General features: G+C 44.8%; 1 protein-coding gene across 4 annotated transcripts in view; it reads left to right on the top strand.

Annotated features, from left to right (window-relative positions):
• The window catches only part of LOC134927318 (phosphatidylinositol 5-phosphate 4-kinase type-2 alpha), a 261,728-nt gene that overhangs the window by 230,652 nt on the left and 12,329 nt on the right, over nt 1–18,747 (top strand). For all 4 annotated transcript variants that reach the window (XM_063921582.1, XM_063921581.1, XM_063921583.1 and 1 more), the window contains 2 exons: nt 11,280–11,393; nt 16,434–16,677. In XM_063921582.1, the coding sequence (XP_063777652.1) occupies nt 11,280–11,393; nt 16,434–16,677 (358 nt within the window). The remainder of the gene's footprint in view (nt 1–11,279; nt 11,394–16,433; nt 16,678–18,747) is intronic.

Raw genomic sequence — 18,747 nt, 5'->3', positions numbered from 1 at the left:
CATCTCAGGTCCCTGTGTACTTTCTGGAGGCAATTGCTGGTGAATGTCTCCACGGAGGAATTGATTATAATTCATTTTGATGAACATCATCTTCTCCACATTTTCTGGAAGTAACCTCGTACGCCGATTGCTGACAAGGTGAGCGGCTGCACTAAACACTCTTTCGGAGTACACACTGGAGGGGGGGCAACTTAGGTAGAATAAAGCCAGTTTGTGCAAGGGCCTCCAAATTGCCTCTTTTTCCTGCCAGTATACGTACGGACTGTCTGACGTGCATACTTGGATGTGGTCACTCATATAATCCTCCACCATTCTTTCAATGGTGACAGAATCATATGCAGTGACAGTAGACGACATGTCAGTAATCGTTGGCAGGTCCTTCAGTCCGGATCAGATGTCAGCACTCGCTCCAGACTGCCCTGTATCACCGCCAGCGGGTGGGCTCGGAATTCTTAGCCTTTTCCTCGCAGCCCCAGTTGCGGGAGAATGTGAAGGAGGAGCTGTTGACGGGTCACGTTCCGCTTGACTTGACAATTTTCTCACCAGCAGGTCTTTGAACCTCTGCAGGAAAGAGAGATCCAACGTAGGTTTTAAATCTAGGATCGAGCACGGTGGCCAAAATGTAGTGCTCTGATTTCAACAGATTGACCACCCGTGAATCCTGGTTAAGCGAATTAAGGGCTCCATCCACAAGTCCCACATGCCTAGCGGAATCGCTCTGTTTTAGCTCCTCCTTCAATCTCTCCAGCTTCTTCTGCAAAAGCCTGATGAGGGGAGGGGAATGACCTGACTCAGGCTGGCAGTGTCTGAACTGACTTCACGTGTGGCAAATTCAAAGGGTTGCAGAACCTTGCACAACGTTGAAATCATTCTCCACTGCGCTTGAGTCAGGTGCATTCCCCCTCCTTTGCCTACATCGTAGGTAGCTGTATAGGCTTGAATGGCCTTTTGCTGCTCCTCCATCCTCTGAAGCATATAGAGGGTTGAATTCCACCTCGTTACCACCTCTTGCTTCAGATGATGGCGGGGCAGGTTCAGGAGTGTTTGCTGGTGCTCCAGTCTTCGGCACGCGGTGGCTGAATGCCGAAAGTGGCCCGCAATTCTTCGGGCCACCGACAGCATCTCTTGCATGGCCCTGTCGTTTTTTCAATAATTCTGCACCACCAAATTCAGTGTATGTGCAAAACATGGGACGTGCTGGAATTTGCCCAGATGTAATGCACGCACAATATTGGTGGCATTGTCCGATGTCACAAATCCCCAGGAGAGTCCAATTGGGGTAAGCCATTCTGCGATGATGTTCCTCAGTTTCCGTAAGAGGTTGTCAGCTGTGTGCCTCTTCTGGAAAGCGGTGATACAAAGCGTAGCCTGCCTAGGAATGAGTTGGCGTTTGCGAGATGCTGCTACTGGTGCCGCCGCTGCTGTTCTTGCTGCGGGAGGCAATATATCTACCCAGTGGGCTGTCACAGTCATATAGTCCTTAGTCTGCCCTGCTCCACTTGTCCACATGTCCGTGGTTAAGTGGACATTGGGTACAACTGCATTTTTTAGGACACTGGTGACTCTTTTTCTGAGGTCTGTGTACATTCTCGGTATCGCCTGCCTAGAGAAAAGGAACCTAGATGGTATTTGGTACTGGGGACACAGTACCTCAAGCAAATCTCTAGTTTCCTGTGAATTAACGGTGGATACCGGAAACACGTTTAACACCGCCCAGGCTGCCAAGGCCTGAGTTATCCGCTTTGCAGCAGGATGACTGCTGTGATATTTCATCTTCCTCGCAAAGGACTGTTGGACAGTCAATTGCTTACTGGAAGTAGTACAAGTGGTCTTCCAACTTCCCCTCTGGGATGACGATCGACTCCCAGCAGCAACAACAGCAGCGCCAGCAGCAGTAGGCGTTACACTCAAGGATGCATCGGAGGAATCCCAGGCAGGAGAGGACTCGTCAGACTTGACAGTGACATGGCCTGCAAGACTATTGGCGTTCCTGTCTAAGGAGGAAATTGACACTGAGGGAGTTGGTGGTGTGGTTTGCAGGAGATTGGTTACAAGAGGAAGGGATTTAGTTGTCAGTGGACTGCTTCCGCTGTCACCCAAAGTTTTTGAACTTGTCAATGACTTCTGATGAATGCGCTCCAGGTGACGTATAAGGGAGGATGTTCCTAGGTGGTTAACGTCCTTACCCCTACTTATTACAGCTTGACAAAGGCAACACACTGCTTGACAAATGTTGTCCGCATTTCTGTTAAAATAATTCCACACCGACGAGGTGATTTTTTTTGTAATTTGACCAGGCATGTCAATGGCCATATTCGTCCCATGGACAACAGGTGTCTCCCCGGGTGCCTGACTTAAACAAACCACCTCACCATCAGAATCCTCCTTGTCAATTTCCTCCTCAGCGCTACCAACACCCATATCCTCATCCTGGTGTACTTCAACAGTGACATCTTCAATTTGACTATCAGGAACTGGACTGCGGGTGCTCCTTCCAACACTTGCAGGGGGTGTGCAAATGGTGGAAGGCGCCACTTCTTCCCGTCCAGTGTTGGGAAGGTCAGGCATCGCAACCGACACAATTGGACTCTCCTTGGGGATTTGTGATTTAGAAGAACGCACAGTTCTTTGCTGTGCTTTTGCCAGCTTTAGTCTTTTCATTTTTCTAGTGGGAGGATGAGTGCTTCCATCCTCATGTGAAGCTGACCCACTAGTCATGAGGAACATAGGAGAGTGCCTCAGCCGTTCCTTGCCACTCCATGTCGTAAATGGCATATTGGCAAGTTTACGCTTCTCCTCAGACGCTTTTAATTTAGATTTTTGGGTCATTTTACTGAACTTTTGTTTTTTGGATTTTACATGCTCTCTACTATGACATTGGGCATCGGCCTTGGCAGACGACGTTGATGGCATTTCATCGTCTCGGCCATGACTAGTGGCAGCAGCTTCAGCACGAGGTGGAAGTGGATCTTGATCTTTCCCTATTTTACCCTCCACATTTTTGTTCTCCATTTTTTAATGTGTGGAATTATATGCCAGTAATATATCAATAGCAATGGCCTACTGTACCGTACTGCTATATATTATATACTGGTGGTCAGCAAAATTATGCACTGTCCTCCTACTACTGCGCACAACAACTAAAATGCACCACAGGTATGGATGGATAGTATACTTGACGACACAGAGGTAGGTAGAGCAGTGGACTACTGTACCGTACTGCTATATATTATATACTGGTGGTCAGCAAAATTATGCACTGTCCTCCTACTGCGCACAACAACTAAAATGCACCACAGGTATGGATGGATAGTATACTTGACGACACAGAGGTAGGTAGAGCAGTGGACTACTGTACCGTACTGCTATATATTATATACTGGTGGTCAGCAAAATTATGCACTGTCCTCCTACTACTGCGCACAACAACTAAAATGCACCACAGGTATGGATGGATAGTATACTGGACGACACAGAGGTAGATAGAGCAGTGGACTACTGTACCGTACTGCTATATATTATATACTGGTGGTCAGCAAAATTATGCACTGTCCTCCTACTACTGCGCACAACAACTAAAATGCACCACAGGTATGGATGGATAGTATACTGGACGACACAGAGGTAGGTAGAGCAGTGGACTATTGTACCGTACTGCTATATATTATATACTAGTGGTCAGCAAAATTATGCACTGTCCTCCTACTACTGCGCACAACAACTAAAATGCACCACAGGTATGGATGGATAGTATGGGGCAGTACGGATGGTGTAATGGTTAGCATTACTGCCTCACAGCACTGAGGTCATGGGTTCGATTCCCACCATGGCCCTAACTGTGCGGAGTTTGTATATTCTCCCCGTACTTGCGTGTGTTTCCTCCGGGTACTCCGGTTTCCTCCCACAGTCCAAAAATATACTGGTAGGTTAATTGGCTCCCAACAAAATTAACACTAGCATGAATGTGTCTGTGTGTACATGTGGTAGGGAATATAGATTGTAAGCTCCATTGGGGCAGGGACTGATGTGAATGGGCAAAATATTCTCTGTAAAGCGCTGCGGAATATGTGTGCGCTATATAAATAACTGGTAATAATAATAGTAATAGTATACTGGACGACACAGAGGTAGGTAGAGCAGTGGACTACTGTACCGTACTGCTATATATTATATACTGGTGGTCAGCAAAATTATGCACTGTCCTCCTACTACTGCGCACAACAACTAAAATGCACCACAGGTATGGATGGATAGTATACATGACGACACAGAGGTTGGTAGAGCAGTGGACTACTGTACCGTACTGCTATATATTATATACTGGTGGTCTGCAAAATTATGCACTGTCCTCCTACTACTGCGCACAACAACTAAAATGCACCACAGGTATGGATGGATAGTATACATGACGACACAGAGATAGGTAGAGCAGTGGACTACTGTACCGTACTGATATAATACCGGTGGTCACTGGTCAGCAAAATTCTGCAATGTCCTCCTACTATATACTACAATGCAGCACAGATATGGAGCGTTTTTCAGGCAGAGAACGTAGATATTTTCAGCACACTGAGCACAGATATTTGCAAGCACACTGAGCACAGATATTTGCAGCACACTGAGCACAGATATTTGCAGCACACTGAACACAACTGAGAGAACGCTGCACACGTCCTCTCCCTATCATCTCCAATGCACGAGTGAAAATGGCGGCGACGCACGGCTCCTTATATAGAATACGAATCTCGCGAGAATCCGACAGCGGGATGATGACGTTCGGGCGCGCTCGGGTTAACCGAGCAAGGCGGGAGGATCCGAGTCTGCCTCGGACCCGTGTAAAATGGGTGAAGTTTGGGAGGGTTCGGATTCCGAGGAACCGCACCTGCTCATCTCTAATATTTATATACATTTTTTTTGGTGTATTTGTTGCGTTGGTGTGTAAACTGGAAGGTGCTTTGATATATTGTTATGTAATACATAGTTTAGCATAGTACACTGGCATGATCAGAAACTGAGCACAAGCAGCTTTGAGAATGCAGAGTTCGAGGCATTCTAATTGTATGTAGACTCCGCACCAGAGACCGGGAAGGAGAGTGTGAAGGGGCTCAGTCACATAGGTAGCTATCACTAATGGCGCAGTCACACAATCGCAGCCAGTGTAAACTAGTACGTCAACATATAACGTTGATATGCCTGTTAGGAAATGAGTCTTTTGCATTTAGTATAAAGCAGGTGTAAAATGCACCTGAATTCTCCCAGAAGGGGCAGCTCTTTTCAATGGGAGGTAAGGAGGGGGGGAGTGGTCCTGTTCCCCACTTTTCAAAGGCATGATTCAAGCACAGCTGGTGTAAGGCTACCCATCATCAGTCACCCCCCACACGGTTCAAAGACACAAGTTACTGCATTTCACAGCTGGGGGGATGTTTGAAGTCACGATTTGCGGCATTTTACAGCGCGGGGCTAAGATGAGGGGCCTCCGGTGTGCCCACTTTATAGGGTAACTGGCCAACTCTGTCAGGAGACTGGGATTTACCCAAAATATCTGTGGCTCTCCCACTGATGGTTTTGACCAGTAGTAAACATTTGCTGCCCATGCAGAATTGTAAGATCTGTACCGCTCTGTATATGTGCAAAATTATATTATTTTTATAAAATATTATTGTGCTGGTACAGTATCTTCTGAGTGGTGTACACCGCCATTTTCCTTCTGCATCAGCCCGCTTGTGGCCATAGGGGTGCTGTGATACTCTAGGGTGCTGTCATTCAAAAAGTTTGGGAACCACTGTCATATACACAAACAGCAGGATGACTTATGAACACTTGTAGAAATTTGTGTTTGGTAATGCTCCTATATATTTGTGTTTTGCTATTGAGTAATATACATTTATCCTGGAACAGCTTCAAAATATGTCATGTGACAAAGTGGGTAACGCCCATTCTTGGGTGCATTCCAAAATACAGCAATCAGGACAGTTTTCTGCATTCAACAAAAATATTCTCACATACAGTCATTATTCACTTGGCTCACTTAGAAATGCTTGGTGCACAGGACGAAGATGTTGGGAACCATTATACACAGTTGGATTGTAGTTCTAGTCAACAAGCGATGCCTGTGATTTAGTGTATGCCTATGCCACCCTTACAGGAGCCCCAAAATCATGTATTTTAAGACTCATCCATATGGGGCTGCAATTTGGGGGTTATTAACAAAGGGTTATTTTAGAGTGCCATTGTCCGAGTTCTAACTCTGTCACAACCGCACATCGCAAGCAGTGCAGCAAATCACCAGTAATTGAATTGACCCCTAGCTCAGTGGCAAACGCAGGATTTCTAGAGGGGGGTTTCCAAATGCAATCCTCAATCTCTCACGAAATGTTCCTCTGGAACATAAGAGTAAGCGTGGTAGTCTGGAGGAACGGTTGAAGAACCTAGTACCGACCCTGGACATCAATGTACACATTGGTCTTTTTATACATTGGATACTGTATGGAATACAGTATTAATATTTAACATTATAGTCTATGGTATAGGCTGTATCAAACATATTTCTCTTACGTCCTAGAGGATACTGGGGTCCACATTAGTACCTAAGTGGTCAGGAAAAGGTTAAACATCCTATAATAAATAAATACACAAACATGATAGAACCAGTACTGCATTTTCTAAGCACACTTCCTCCCCCTCATGAAAAGGCTCCTGTCTCTTCTTCCTGGCAGCAACTCTCTAGTCCAGTGTAGTGATTAAGGTCTCAGAGCCACACACACACACAGCAAACTTGGTAGAAGTAGCTGCTACCTCTGGACATGTGCAGCAACTCCGCTCGGTCCCTTACACTGCATGTTGTGTCAGCAGCTCTAGTAATCGTCTTATATACTATTGCTGTCATAATTTGTGCTGGCCGAAAGGAGGGGTGTTTCTGGGCAACCGGAAACGCCCTTGCGTTTGCTTATGCCCCAGCTGTCTTTCTAGTTTACAACATGAAATCAAATATATTGCTACTATGGGTTACAGGATCCTTTTCTAACCAATTTTTATAAACATCTAAGAATAATGTGCCACTTTGCACTGTGTATTTATAGCTGCGTGTGTCAGAGGACGTCCTACGTCAGCCATCTTCCACTTCATCTCAGGTGACCTCCAGCGGTTGTCACATTCTTGCATCTGTTTTGACTTTTTCCTTCCCTCAGAAGATTCATTGTTTATTGAGAGGACATCACTCAGGAGCCCATTGCTCAGACAGATTAGTCTTCTCCCCGGCATGAGAGGAAATACTTAGCTCCCTGGTGGCCTGTCTTTTCAGAGAGGAGGTGCCGCTCCAATATGGTATAAAATTAGTGGTTATAGTTCAGCTTACTTTTTAGTACTGACAGTCTGGGCACTGTGCCAGGACGTAAGAAGTCAGCTGCTCTGTGGGGAACTGAAAATGGAAGAAAGGGAGAGAAAAAAATGATTATAGACAGGCCACATTCCTCGGAGATTGTGCATCTCACTAAATGCATTTTATTGCCGTTCCATGGCTTTCAGACAAATATTGTTTTATTTCGATCGCTGCGTGTCGCTGTACCTATTCCAAAATTACCCTGCGCCGCCGTCCTCAAGTCAAAACCATTAGGCTCTTCAGTGTCCCCCTGTAACCAAGGGTGAAGAGAACCGTACATACATCAGCTGCGCATGAGAGAAAGAAATGGACGTTAGATTACTGTACATAATGACTTTGAAAACAAAATAATGTACATTTCTTATATTACCATTTTGTTTCATGTTAAAAAATAATGAATACGGTAAGTTAAGAAGACCCATATTTTGTTAAAGTGAAACTAAGCACCAGAAAATTAAAATAGTTAACCTCATTTTTTTTTAAATTAATTAAGTCAAAACCTGTGTTGCTGCATACATTGCTTGTGACAGGGTAGTCTATTATTTAAGTAAACAGTATATAATGAGTATGATGAATAAATTAATTAGGATAAAAGATTGTTTAATAAGCTAATCGTTATTTGTTAAAAATATAATAGTGTTTAAATATACCATAATAAATGAGCGCGCTCTCAATGACTAGTTAATAACATTCAATATAGTTGATGCACTTAATACATAAGAGAGAATGGTCTCCAATTATGCATGTATGATAGATCGTTATGCAAAAAGGTGGAAGTCCTGCAAAATGTCCGTTTTCAATGCTCCCCGCTTTGTGGGGCTTTTTGCATCCAGTGAGCTGTTGGTCCACGCCCCCTATTCATCCGAGATCCGGAGATCCTGACCTCCTGGAAGACGCCGGCAAAAGAACACCACGAGGATCAGGGTTACAGGCGCCTGTAACACATCGCGGCTCCGAGGAAGAAAACACCAACAGCTCACTGGATGCAAAAGAAACTGACTCCCTAGCCCCGTACGGGGTGAAGACACGTAAGCGCTCTTTCAATCAAACATATCCTAAGCGCTCTGCATCTTTAGCGTAAGCTACCGAACTAAAAAGCCCCACAAAGCGGGGAGCATTGAAAACGGATCTTTGCGGACATTTTGCAGGACTTCCACCTTTTTGCATAACGATCTATCATACATGCATAATTGAAGACCATTCTCTCTTATGTATTAAGCACATTGTATTAACTGCATCAACTATATTGAATGTTATTAACTAGTCATTGAGAGCGCGCTCATTTATTATGGTATATTTAAACACTGTATTATATTTTTAACACATAACGATTAGCTTATTAAACAATCTTTTATCCTAATTCATTTATTCATCATACTCATTATATACTGTTTACTTTAATGTATTAATATATGATTGACATATCTATGAATTCATAACAGGACAATTTTTTGCACAGAAGGATAAACTTTAGTTTTATTATTATTATTATTATTATTATTATTATTATTATTATTCTTTTGAACACTATTCAGTAGCGCCAGAGGTTAGTCTTCCTTTACCAGGTATTGCCAAATTAAAGGAAATACCCGAAAAGAATTCCTACTCTAATCTGGGCTGCACGGAGATTCAGACATACAAGTAACATTTATACAAGGGAAGCCCAGAGCACACCCCCAGCTGCTTAGTCTATTATTTAATAGACATCAGCGACCTGGAACAGGCTCTCCGAGAAGAGTGTGCTATCAGCAACTTCTGCTTTTCTTAGTATACAGATATGGCAGTCTTCTGCTAGGTATAAACACACAAGTTATGTAAATGATACTAATAAGCCGACTTTCATACATAACACACAAGTTATGTAAATGATACTAATAAGCCGACTTTCATACATAACACACAAGTTATGTAAATGATACTAATAAGCCGACTTTCATACCTATTAATGCCACATTGGGGCGAATTCAGTTAAGAGCGAGAAAGTTTATAAACCCTGTGACACGTATTCAATTAAAGGAGAGAAATGAGATGCAGTGATTTGTATAGACATCATTGCATCTTTTTTCATGCACCTCCAGACCTCCTAAAGTCGGATGTTTCCTAAAAATAATGACTTGCTCTGGCACCCTTGTGCACTTCCCCATCCCCCAACAACTAATTAACCAATTGGAAGTTTCCAGTTCGCTTAATTAGTCAGCAATTAATCATCTTCTGAAGCGGTGTCTTCTTCCGCCTGCAACGGGATCCGGACTCCTGCAGCAGTAGTGAGTGTAATGTGTGTGTGTGTGTGTGTGTGTGTGTGTGTGTGTGTGACCCTCTACTTCTCCCCTCCACCCCCAAAGGCAGCAGCAGGGAGAACTACATCTCCCAGCAGCCACCTCACCTCCCAGTAGGTCCTTCCCCAGTGCAAAGACGGATGGGAGAACATTGGGAGCTGCGGAGACCTTTTTATTTTTTCATGCACTGCAGGATTTTTAGAGCTGAAATGTATTGGATACTGCGAGAAGCTGGAGCACACATACCTGCAGTAATCCAAAACTGGGCACAAGGTCTGCAGGTTGTTTTACTAGCGCTCTAAAGCTTGCGCCCAGTTGCATTCCCCCCCCCCCATAGTGGCTTTAATTGCTCTGTAATGTGCCCCTGTCTCCTATAGACAATTTGATGAGCTGAACCAATATTAACTACAGCCCAGATTCTGCGTCACGCAGGACTGCTAATGTAGCCGCATCTAGCGATTTCTGAGTCATCTCAGCCGTTTCTCTGTGGACGCTAAGGCTGTAAATGGGCATTTCTGTGTGGCAATTGGACGGTAATAAAGACCCATTCTGTAGGAGTGTCGAGGATTTGGGGTGTGTTTTGGGTGTGTAGTCATACGAAAGGGGATGTAGTCAATAAGTCAACAATGACCATGTTGACATGCATTGTGCCAGTTAGGGTTGGGCACTAGATATAGGGTTTAAGGGAGAATAATGCAGGATCCCAAGGTCTGATCCGGAAGTGACGTCACGTGACCACTGGGACTCTGAAAATGTTGCTGGAACCGCAACAGCCATCTGGATGATATGTCGACATTTTAACATGCTGATATTTCATCACTGTCTACATAATGAATGTGGTCAGTGATGAAATGGTCACCGTTGACATTATGACCGTCGACACACCATAGCACACCCATACAGAAGAGGTGGAAGGTGCGCTCACATGGATTACATACAACTCAGAATGAGGCCCTGTATATTTGATAATAGTGATATCCGTGGATCCTTGGGCTGCAGTCTCATGCGTCTTGTATCTGCTCACAAATGACGCCCTGCACTGCGTGTAGACAACAGGTGCTCCTTACAGTCAGGACAAATAATCCATATTTATTCAAGACTGAGGCTAATGATTAAATGTTCTCTGTGTGTAATATGTAGCTGCTATACAGGTTGAGTATCCCATATCCAAATATTCCGAAATACGGAATATTCCGAAATACGGACTTTTTTGAGTGAGAGTGACATAGTGAAATCTTTGTTTTCTGTGGCTCAATGTACTCAAACTTTGTTTAAAACACAAAGTTATTACAAATATTGTATTAAATGACCATCAGGCTGTGTGTATAAGGTGTATATGAAACATAAATGAATTGTGTGAATGTACACACACTTTGTGCATTAAACAAAGTTATTAAAAATATTGGCTAAAATGACCTTCAGGCTATGTATATAAGGTGTGTATGTAACATAAATGCATTCTGTGCTTAGACTTGGGTCCCATCGCCATGATATCTCATTATGGTATGCAATTATTCCAAAATACGGAAAAATCCGATATCCAAAATACCTCTGGTCCCAAGCGTTTTGGATAAGGGATACTCAACCTGTATAATAAATAAGGCTTGTTTTATGTTTTGTTGTAGGCCAAAGAGCTGCCAACTTACAAAGATAATGATTTCATAAATGATGGTCAGAAAATATACATCGATGAGAACAACAAAAAGATGTTTCGCGAGAAATTAAGGAAAGATGTAGAGGTAAGATCAACGTTCGTGTTACCCTTGCTGACATGTCTGGTTCATTAATAGTAATTATACACTCGTACTGATTTGTGCCTGCTTAGCCACAGCTCTTACATGGAGCATTACTCCCATTTAGCATTGATGTCTGGTATTGATGTATTCTTCATACTTACTAGTACTAAGGCAGGGATTTACCAAACTTTCTAAAGAGGCTTATAGCAACCAATCAAATTCTAGTTATCATTTTATAGAATATACTAGATAATTTATAGTCAGACCAGTGTTTCCCAGGTTGTGAGCAGCGGCACCTTGGGGTGCCGCTGAGCACTTACAGGTGTGCCATGGTCTGGTGGTTTAGTCCGGTCCCAAATTAAATTATTTGGGCCCAGAGTCATAACTGTGGGAGGCAACGGAGTTGGCTGCCGCCTGGCTCCTGCTCTGTAGGGGGGCAACTCTCCTCCTGTTCCGTTTCAGCGACACCATTCAATTGAGTTATTTGACTGCCACTGCTATCTCTTCCGTGGCCGACTCCCCTACCTCACTAGTCCCTGCACCTTACAAGTCACACCCTCTTTATTATAGGTGCACATTTTAAAAGTGTCATACCCAGGATTAATACCTAAGTGATGGAGCTATTTGCTCCTGTATAGACAGTGTAAGAATTCTAACTATATGAAGTCACTTCTCTGACAATTACAAGTAACTTCATGTAGTTATAATTCTCATGCTTCCTGTACAGGAGCAAATAGCTCCACCAGTAAGGTGCATGCTTCCAGTGTAATAGGTCATGGGTTCTATTCCTGGGTATGACACCTGTAAAATATTTGTCAGAGAAGTAATCAGCATTGTGACTGAGCAGATCTATACAGTGTGTGACAATTCTAAGAAGCTTCATATAATTAGAATATGCAGGCTTTCTATGCTGGAGCAACTAGCCTAATCAGTAAGTTGTCTGTCTTCCGTGTGGGTCATGGGTTCTAGTTAAGTGTATCACTGCTATGACAAACATACACACACACACACTCATATATATACATACATATATTTATCTATATATGGGGGGGGAGCACCAATATTTATCTTGCCTCCGGGCAACTGGGACGAACTTACGGCACTGTTTGGGCTGGCAAGTTATTAGGCTGGCCGCATGCTGCTTTAGCCATAGCTACAGCGTGCGGCCCTTTACACAAAGAGGGCTGCATGCTACGCCACATCCATTCTCCTCCTATCTGCGCAGCTGACCCAAGTCCAAGGCAGCTGCAAAGTTTGCCTCAGGGTCCTGCTCTAATATCCTCCGCCGGGTCGGTCACTGTAGTCAGTAAACAAGGGTGCGCAGCATCTGAATTTGGCGCAAAAGCTGCAACAGCCACTCACATTCTTCAGCAGGCACTGTCAACTCAGCCTCTGCTAAGGCTTTAGGGCTTTCAGGTTATCTGTCATCTGGGTCTATATTTTTGCACACGAACACTGTGGGAAAACACTAAGGGGTATATGCAATTCACGGCGAATCGCGGCAATTTTTCGCCGTTTTTTAATTCGACTTAATTCGACAGGTGAATTCCGGAAGGTGGCTTCCAAAATTCACCATATTCAATGAAAAACGGATTCGCCAGAATCGCGGGCGAAAATCGGCCGATTTGGCGGATTTTGCCGCGATTTTAAAAAACGGGGAAAAACCCGTAAAAAAAAATGGCGTGGGGTCCCCCCTCCAAAGCATAACCAGCCTCGGGCTCTTCGAGCTGGTCCTGGTTCTAAAAATGCAGGGGAAAAATTGGGCAGGGATCCCCCGTATTTTTAAAACCAGCACCGGGCTCTGCGCCTGGTGCTGGTGCCAAAATTACGGGGGACAAAAAGAGTAGGGGTCCCCCGTATTTTTAACACCAGCATCGGGCTCCACTAGCTGGACAGATAATGCCACAGCCGGGGGTCACTTTTATGCCGTGCCCTGCGGCCGTGGCATTAAATATCCAACTAGTCACCCCTGGCCGGGGTACCCTGGGGGAGTGGGGACCCCTACAATCAAGGGGTCGTCCCCCCAGCCACCCAAGGGCCAGGGGTGAAGCCCGAGGCTGCCCCCCCCCCCCCCCCATCCAATGGGCTGCGGATGGGGGGGCTGATAGCCTTTTGTGATAATAAAAAGATATTGTTTTTTCCAGTAGTACTACAAGTCCCAGCAAGCCTCCCCCGCAAGCTGGTACTTGGAGAACCACAAGTACCAGCATGCGGGAGAAAAACGGGCCCGCTGGTACCTGTAGTACTACTGGAAAAAAAATACCCAAATAAAAACAGTACACACACACCTTGATAGTAAAACTTTATTACACACTACCGACACACACATACTTACCTATGTTGACACGCCGACTGCCACGGTCTCCGACGATCCGAGGTACCTGTGAAAAAATTATACTCACCTTCCAGCGTCCAGAGGTACATCCAGGTCCAGAGATAATCCACGTACTTGGCAAAACAAAAAAACGAACACCGATCCATACCGGACTAAGAAAGGGGTCCCATGCTTTCACATCAGACCCCTTTCTCCCGAATCCCGGGACATCACGTGACTCCTGTCACTGAAGTCCCTTCAGCCAATCAGGAAGCGCTACTTCCGTGGCGCTCATCTGATTGGCTGTGCGCTGTCTGTGCTGTGACAGCGCATCGCAAAGCCGCTCCATTACTTTCAATGGTGGGAACTTTGCGGGTAGCGGTGGGGTTAACCCGCGGTCAGCCGCTGACCGGCGGGTGACCTCACCGCTAGCCGCTAAGTTCCCACCATTGAATATAATGGACTGGGCTGTGCGATGCGCTGTCTGCTCAGACACGCAGAGCCAATCAGATGAGCGCAACGAAGTTGCGCTTCCTGATTGGCTTTAGAGACCTTTCTGTGACAGCTGTCACTGACAGGTCTCTCTGCATTCGGGGATAGGGGTCTCATGTGTCAGCATGGGACCCCTTTCAGTCCGTTTGGTCGTGTATTTGCGTTTTGTTTTTTTCTACAAGTACGTGGATTTATCTCTGGACCATGGCTGAGGTGAGTATATTGAACTTTTATTTTCAGGTACCCCTGGATTCTACATGGAGAAGAGGACCGATGTCGGCGTGTGAACATAGGTAAGTATGTGTGTGTCGACGTATGAAATAAAGTTTTACTTTCACGGTGTGTGTGTCCTGTTTTTATTTGGGTATTTTTTTTCCAGTAGTACTACAGGTACCAGCGGGCCCGTTTTTCTCCCGCATGCTGGTACTTGTGGTTCTCCAAGTACCAGCTTGCGGGGGAGGCTTGCTGGGACTTGTAGTACTGCTGGAAAAAACAATATTCTTTTCATGATCACAAAAGGCTATCAGCCCCCCCATCCGCAGCCCATTGGATGGGGGGGGACAGCCTCGGGCTTCACCCCTGGCCCTTGGGTGGCTGGGGGGGGGGACCCCTTGATTGAAGGGGTCCCCACTCCCCCAGGGTACCCCGGCCAGGGGTGACTAGTTGGATATTTAATGCCACGGCCGCAGGGCACGGCATAAAAGTGACCCCCGGCTGTGGCATTATCTGTCCAGCTAGTGGAGCCCGATGCTGGTGTTAAAAATACGGGGGACCCCTACGCTTTTTGTCCCCCGTATTTTAGGCACCAGCACCAGGCGCAGAGCCCGGTGCTGGTTTTAAAAATACGGGGGATCCCCTGTCAATTTTTTCCCCGCATTTTTAGAACCAGGACCAGCTCGAAGAGCCCGAGGCTGGTTATGCTTTGGAGGGGGGACCCCACGCCATTTTTTTTTAGGATTTTACCGTTCCAGCAATAAAAAAATAAATAAAAAAAATAATATTTTTAAAAATATATAAATAATATTTGTGCCTCCAAAAAAAAAAAAAAAAGTACCTAATCCCTTCTAATATAAATAGATCTGCTATTCCCCAAAAAAAAAAAAAAAAACATGTTTAAAATTTTTTTATTTGTTTTCACCCTCCAAAGTGTGGCGGATTGAAAATGACGAATTTGCTGTCTAAAAGCACTGCTGTCGAATTTCCAAACTTGAATTGAATATGCTTTGGTCGAATTGCAGCACTTGTATCATTGCAGAAAAGTCGAATTTGCAAAAATTCGAATTTCAAAAAGTCGAATTTTGAAAGTCCGTTTTTTGGTCGGAAAGCACTGAATTGCATAGGCGAATTTTTTTTTTGGTCGAAAATGACCCGAAATTCGACAATTTCGGGAATTCGACCGCAATTGCATATACCCCTAAATGGGAAAACACTACATTATGTGGCACATGTGGGGTATGTCTGTGGGGGTACTGGAGGTAATGGCAAGAAAGGGGCATTGAGGAAGCAAGGGGTACTATTGGGCCAATGTGGAGTCATGTGGGAAACTATTGGGGGGGCATATCTATGTAGCGTGACCATATGGAGCCCATGTTTGATATTTCTGTGAGGGCATTGTCCTAAAGTGGCATATAGGGGCAATGTAGGGTATTTCTGTGGGGGCATGTAGGCTTTTGCTGTAATGTGGGCATACAATTATATATTTTTTCTGTTAATCAATGTATTAATGAGTATCTCAATAGGAAACTTGTAAGTGAAGATTCAATCAAGTGCTGGACCCATCAGAGGTTTTAGAATAACCTTGGTTTTGTGCTAGTGTTACATTAGCGTAAAAAGTTCCAACAGAATCTCAACATCAATTGACCTTTGCCTTGGCCTTGGGGTGCCACTAAAAAATTCTGAGACAATAAGGGGGGCATTACTCGAGAAAGTTTGAAACCACTGAACTAGACTCTTGTAGGTTGCTATGGGCAACATCTCACTTTGGAAGGTTTGCTAATTCTCCCCTTAGCAGTACATCATTAGTGCAAGCTACGGCTGTCCTTGTTTTGTGTTATGGTAACATATGATAAATGATCTGCCTTTAGGTTCAGTCCTAGTAAACATAATAATGGTGGACTGTAGAATACATCTCATTTGTGGGCTACCAGTTTGACAGTGCTCCTGTTGATGCCTCATTGGATCACAGGCGTTCTTCCTCTATTGCACATTAACTTCATAATCCTATTTATCCCTCTTAGTTTTTGGCTCAGCTGAAACTTATGGACTACAGCCTACTGGTGGGAATCCATGATGTGGAGAGAGCCGAGCAGGAGGATGTGGAGAGTGAGGACAATGAAGGTGAAGATGAAGGGGAAAGTGATGGAATGCACCCTATCGGCACGCCACCGGACAGCCCTGGAAATACACTGAACAGCACAAGGCCACTTGCTCCTGGAGAGTTTGACCCCACTATTGATGTATACGGAATTAAAAGCCACGACGGTATGTTATATTAATTTTTCTATAGTTTGTAGTCTCGTTGTGCCACAGGCATGGGGTGCCCATCTATATGCTTGAGGTGATATACAAAGTACACAGCAGCCACTCTACAGTGCAAAATCCATTTTGGACCCATTGTGCAACTCGATAACTAATGAGTTTGTTAGAGGTTTTTTGCCATGCAGAGGGCGAAAGGACGTGTATGGTGCATCATATCTGAGCTAGCAAACATCGTTCTCTGCTTACAGTGGGACCCACTACGTACCTCTGTGTTATGTTGCAGCAGAAGAGCGCTCTCCAAGCAATGTAATACAAGCCCTAATGTCCCATCACTATCATGATTGGTGCGCTCTCCAAGCAATGTAATACAAGCCCTAATGTCCCATCACTATCATGATTGGTGCACTCTCCAAGCAATGTAATACAAGCCCTGGTGTCCCCTCACTATCATGATTGGTGCGCTCTCCAAGCAATGTAATACAAGCCCTGGTGTCCCCTCACTATCATGATTGGTGCACTCTCCAAGCAATGTAATACAAGCCCTGGTGTCCCCTCACTATCATGATTGGTGCGCTCTCCAAGCAATGTAATACAAGCCCTGGTGTCCCCTCACTATCATGATTGGTGCGCTCTCCAAGCAATGTAATACAAGCCCTGGTGTCCCCTCACTATCATGATTGGTGCACTCTCCAAGCAATGTAATACAAGCCCTGGTGTCCCCTCACTATCATGATTGGTGCGCTCTCCAAGCAATGTAATACAAGCCCTAATGTCCCATCACTATCATGATTGGTGCACTCTCCAAGCAATGTAATACAAGCCCTGGTGTCCCCTCACTATCATGATTGGTGCGCTCTCCAAGCAATGTAATACAAGCCCTGGTGTCCCCTCACTATCATGATTGGTGCGCTCTCCAAGCAATGTAATACAAGCCCTGGTGTCCCCTCACTATCATGATTGGTGCGCTCTCCAAGCAATGTAATACAAGCCCTGGTGTCCCCTCACTATCATGATTGGTGCACTCTCCAAGCAATGTAATACAAGCCCTGGTGTCCCCTCACTATCATGATTGGTGCGCTCTCCAAGCAATGTAATACAAGCCCTAATGTCCCATCACTATCATGATTGGTGCACTCTCCAAGCAATGTAATACAAGCCCTGGTGTCCCCTCACTATCATGATTGGTGCGCTCTCCAAGCAATGTAATACAAGCCCTGATGTCCCCTCACTATCATGATTGGTATAAAGTAAGCAATGAGCTTTATTTGTTAGAAAGCTCTGTCTAGAAGTGGTAGGAAGTTGTGTTCACTTATGCACAGCGTGATTACACCTCTTTGCACACCTAGACACAGGTGCTGGTCTGGAAGGCGCATCCTGGGTCTGGAGAGTGGTCATGCCCCTTGACGTCTGCTGCGTGGAGCATCCAGAAGTTGTACAGTGCACGTTCTGGTGCTTTCCACAAATGACTTCCATTCTTATGACTCTGTTCTAAAATGAATATTAATTCACAAAACTAAAAGGTCAGAAATTTCGTGGTCACTTGAGGAACCAAGATCTAATAAGTCTAAAACCACTGTATGCAAGATGGATCCATTTATCTGGCTGAGTCTATGCTACCAGCTGTTCTCGATGCATAATTAGCCAAAAGGGATATGTTAGGAATGATTTGCTTGGATTAAAGCCAGCTTTTTGGGTTTTGAAAAAAAATATGCTATTTTCTCTAGCATCCATAAGGGATTTTGGGGACAGATTAGTACAATGGAGTATAGACGGGTCCAAAGGAGTCGGTGCACTTTAAATTTATTCAACTGGGTGTACTGGCTCCTCCCCTCTATGCCTCCTCCTACAGCTCAGTTTAGGAAAAAGTTCCCTCAGGAAAGGATGCACACTCTGCAAGCTCCAGAGTTTTTTCTTCAATTTCTTTTAAAGTTTTATTTCTTTTGGTATGCTGTTTGGTCAACAGCATACCTACACCGTGGGAGTTAGGGGGGGGGAGGGAGCGGTCACCGGCCTCTTGAGGTGCAGAGCCGCTTCCCCACTGATGGGCGGGGCATGGCGCCTTGGCTGTCGCAG

This window comes from Pseudophryne corroboree, chromosome 5 (genome assembly GCF_028390025.1).
Source record: "Pseudophryne corroboree isolate aPseCor3 chromosome 5, aPseCor3.hap2, whole genome shotgun sequence".
NCBI classification, from domain to species: domain Eukaryota; kingdom Metazoa; phylum Chordata; class Amphibia; order Anura; family Myobatrachidae; genus Pseudophryne; species Pseudophryne corroboree.
The sequence above is the reverse complement of the archived record's forward strand: the minus strand, read 5'-3'. Positions and strand labels throughout refer to the sequence as shown.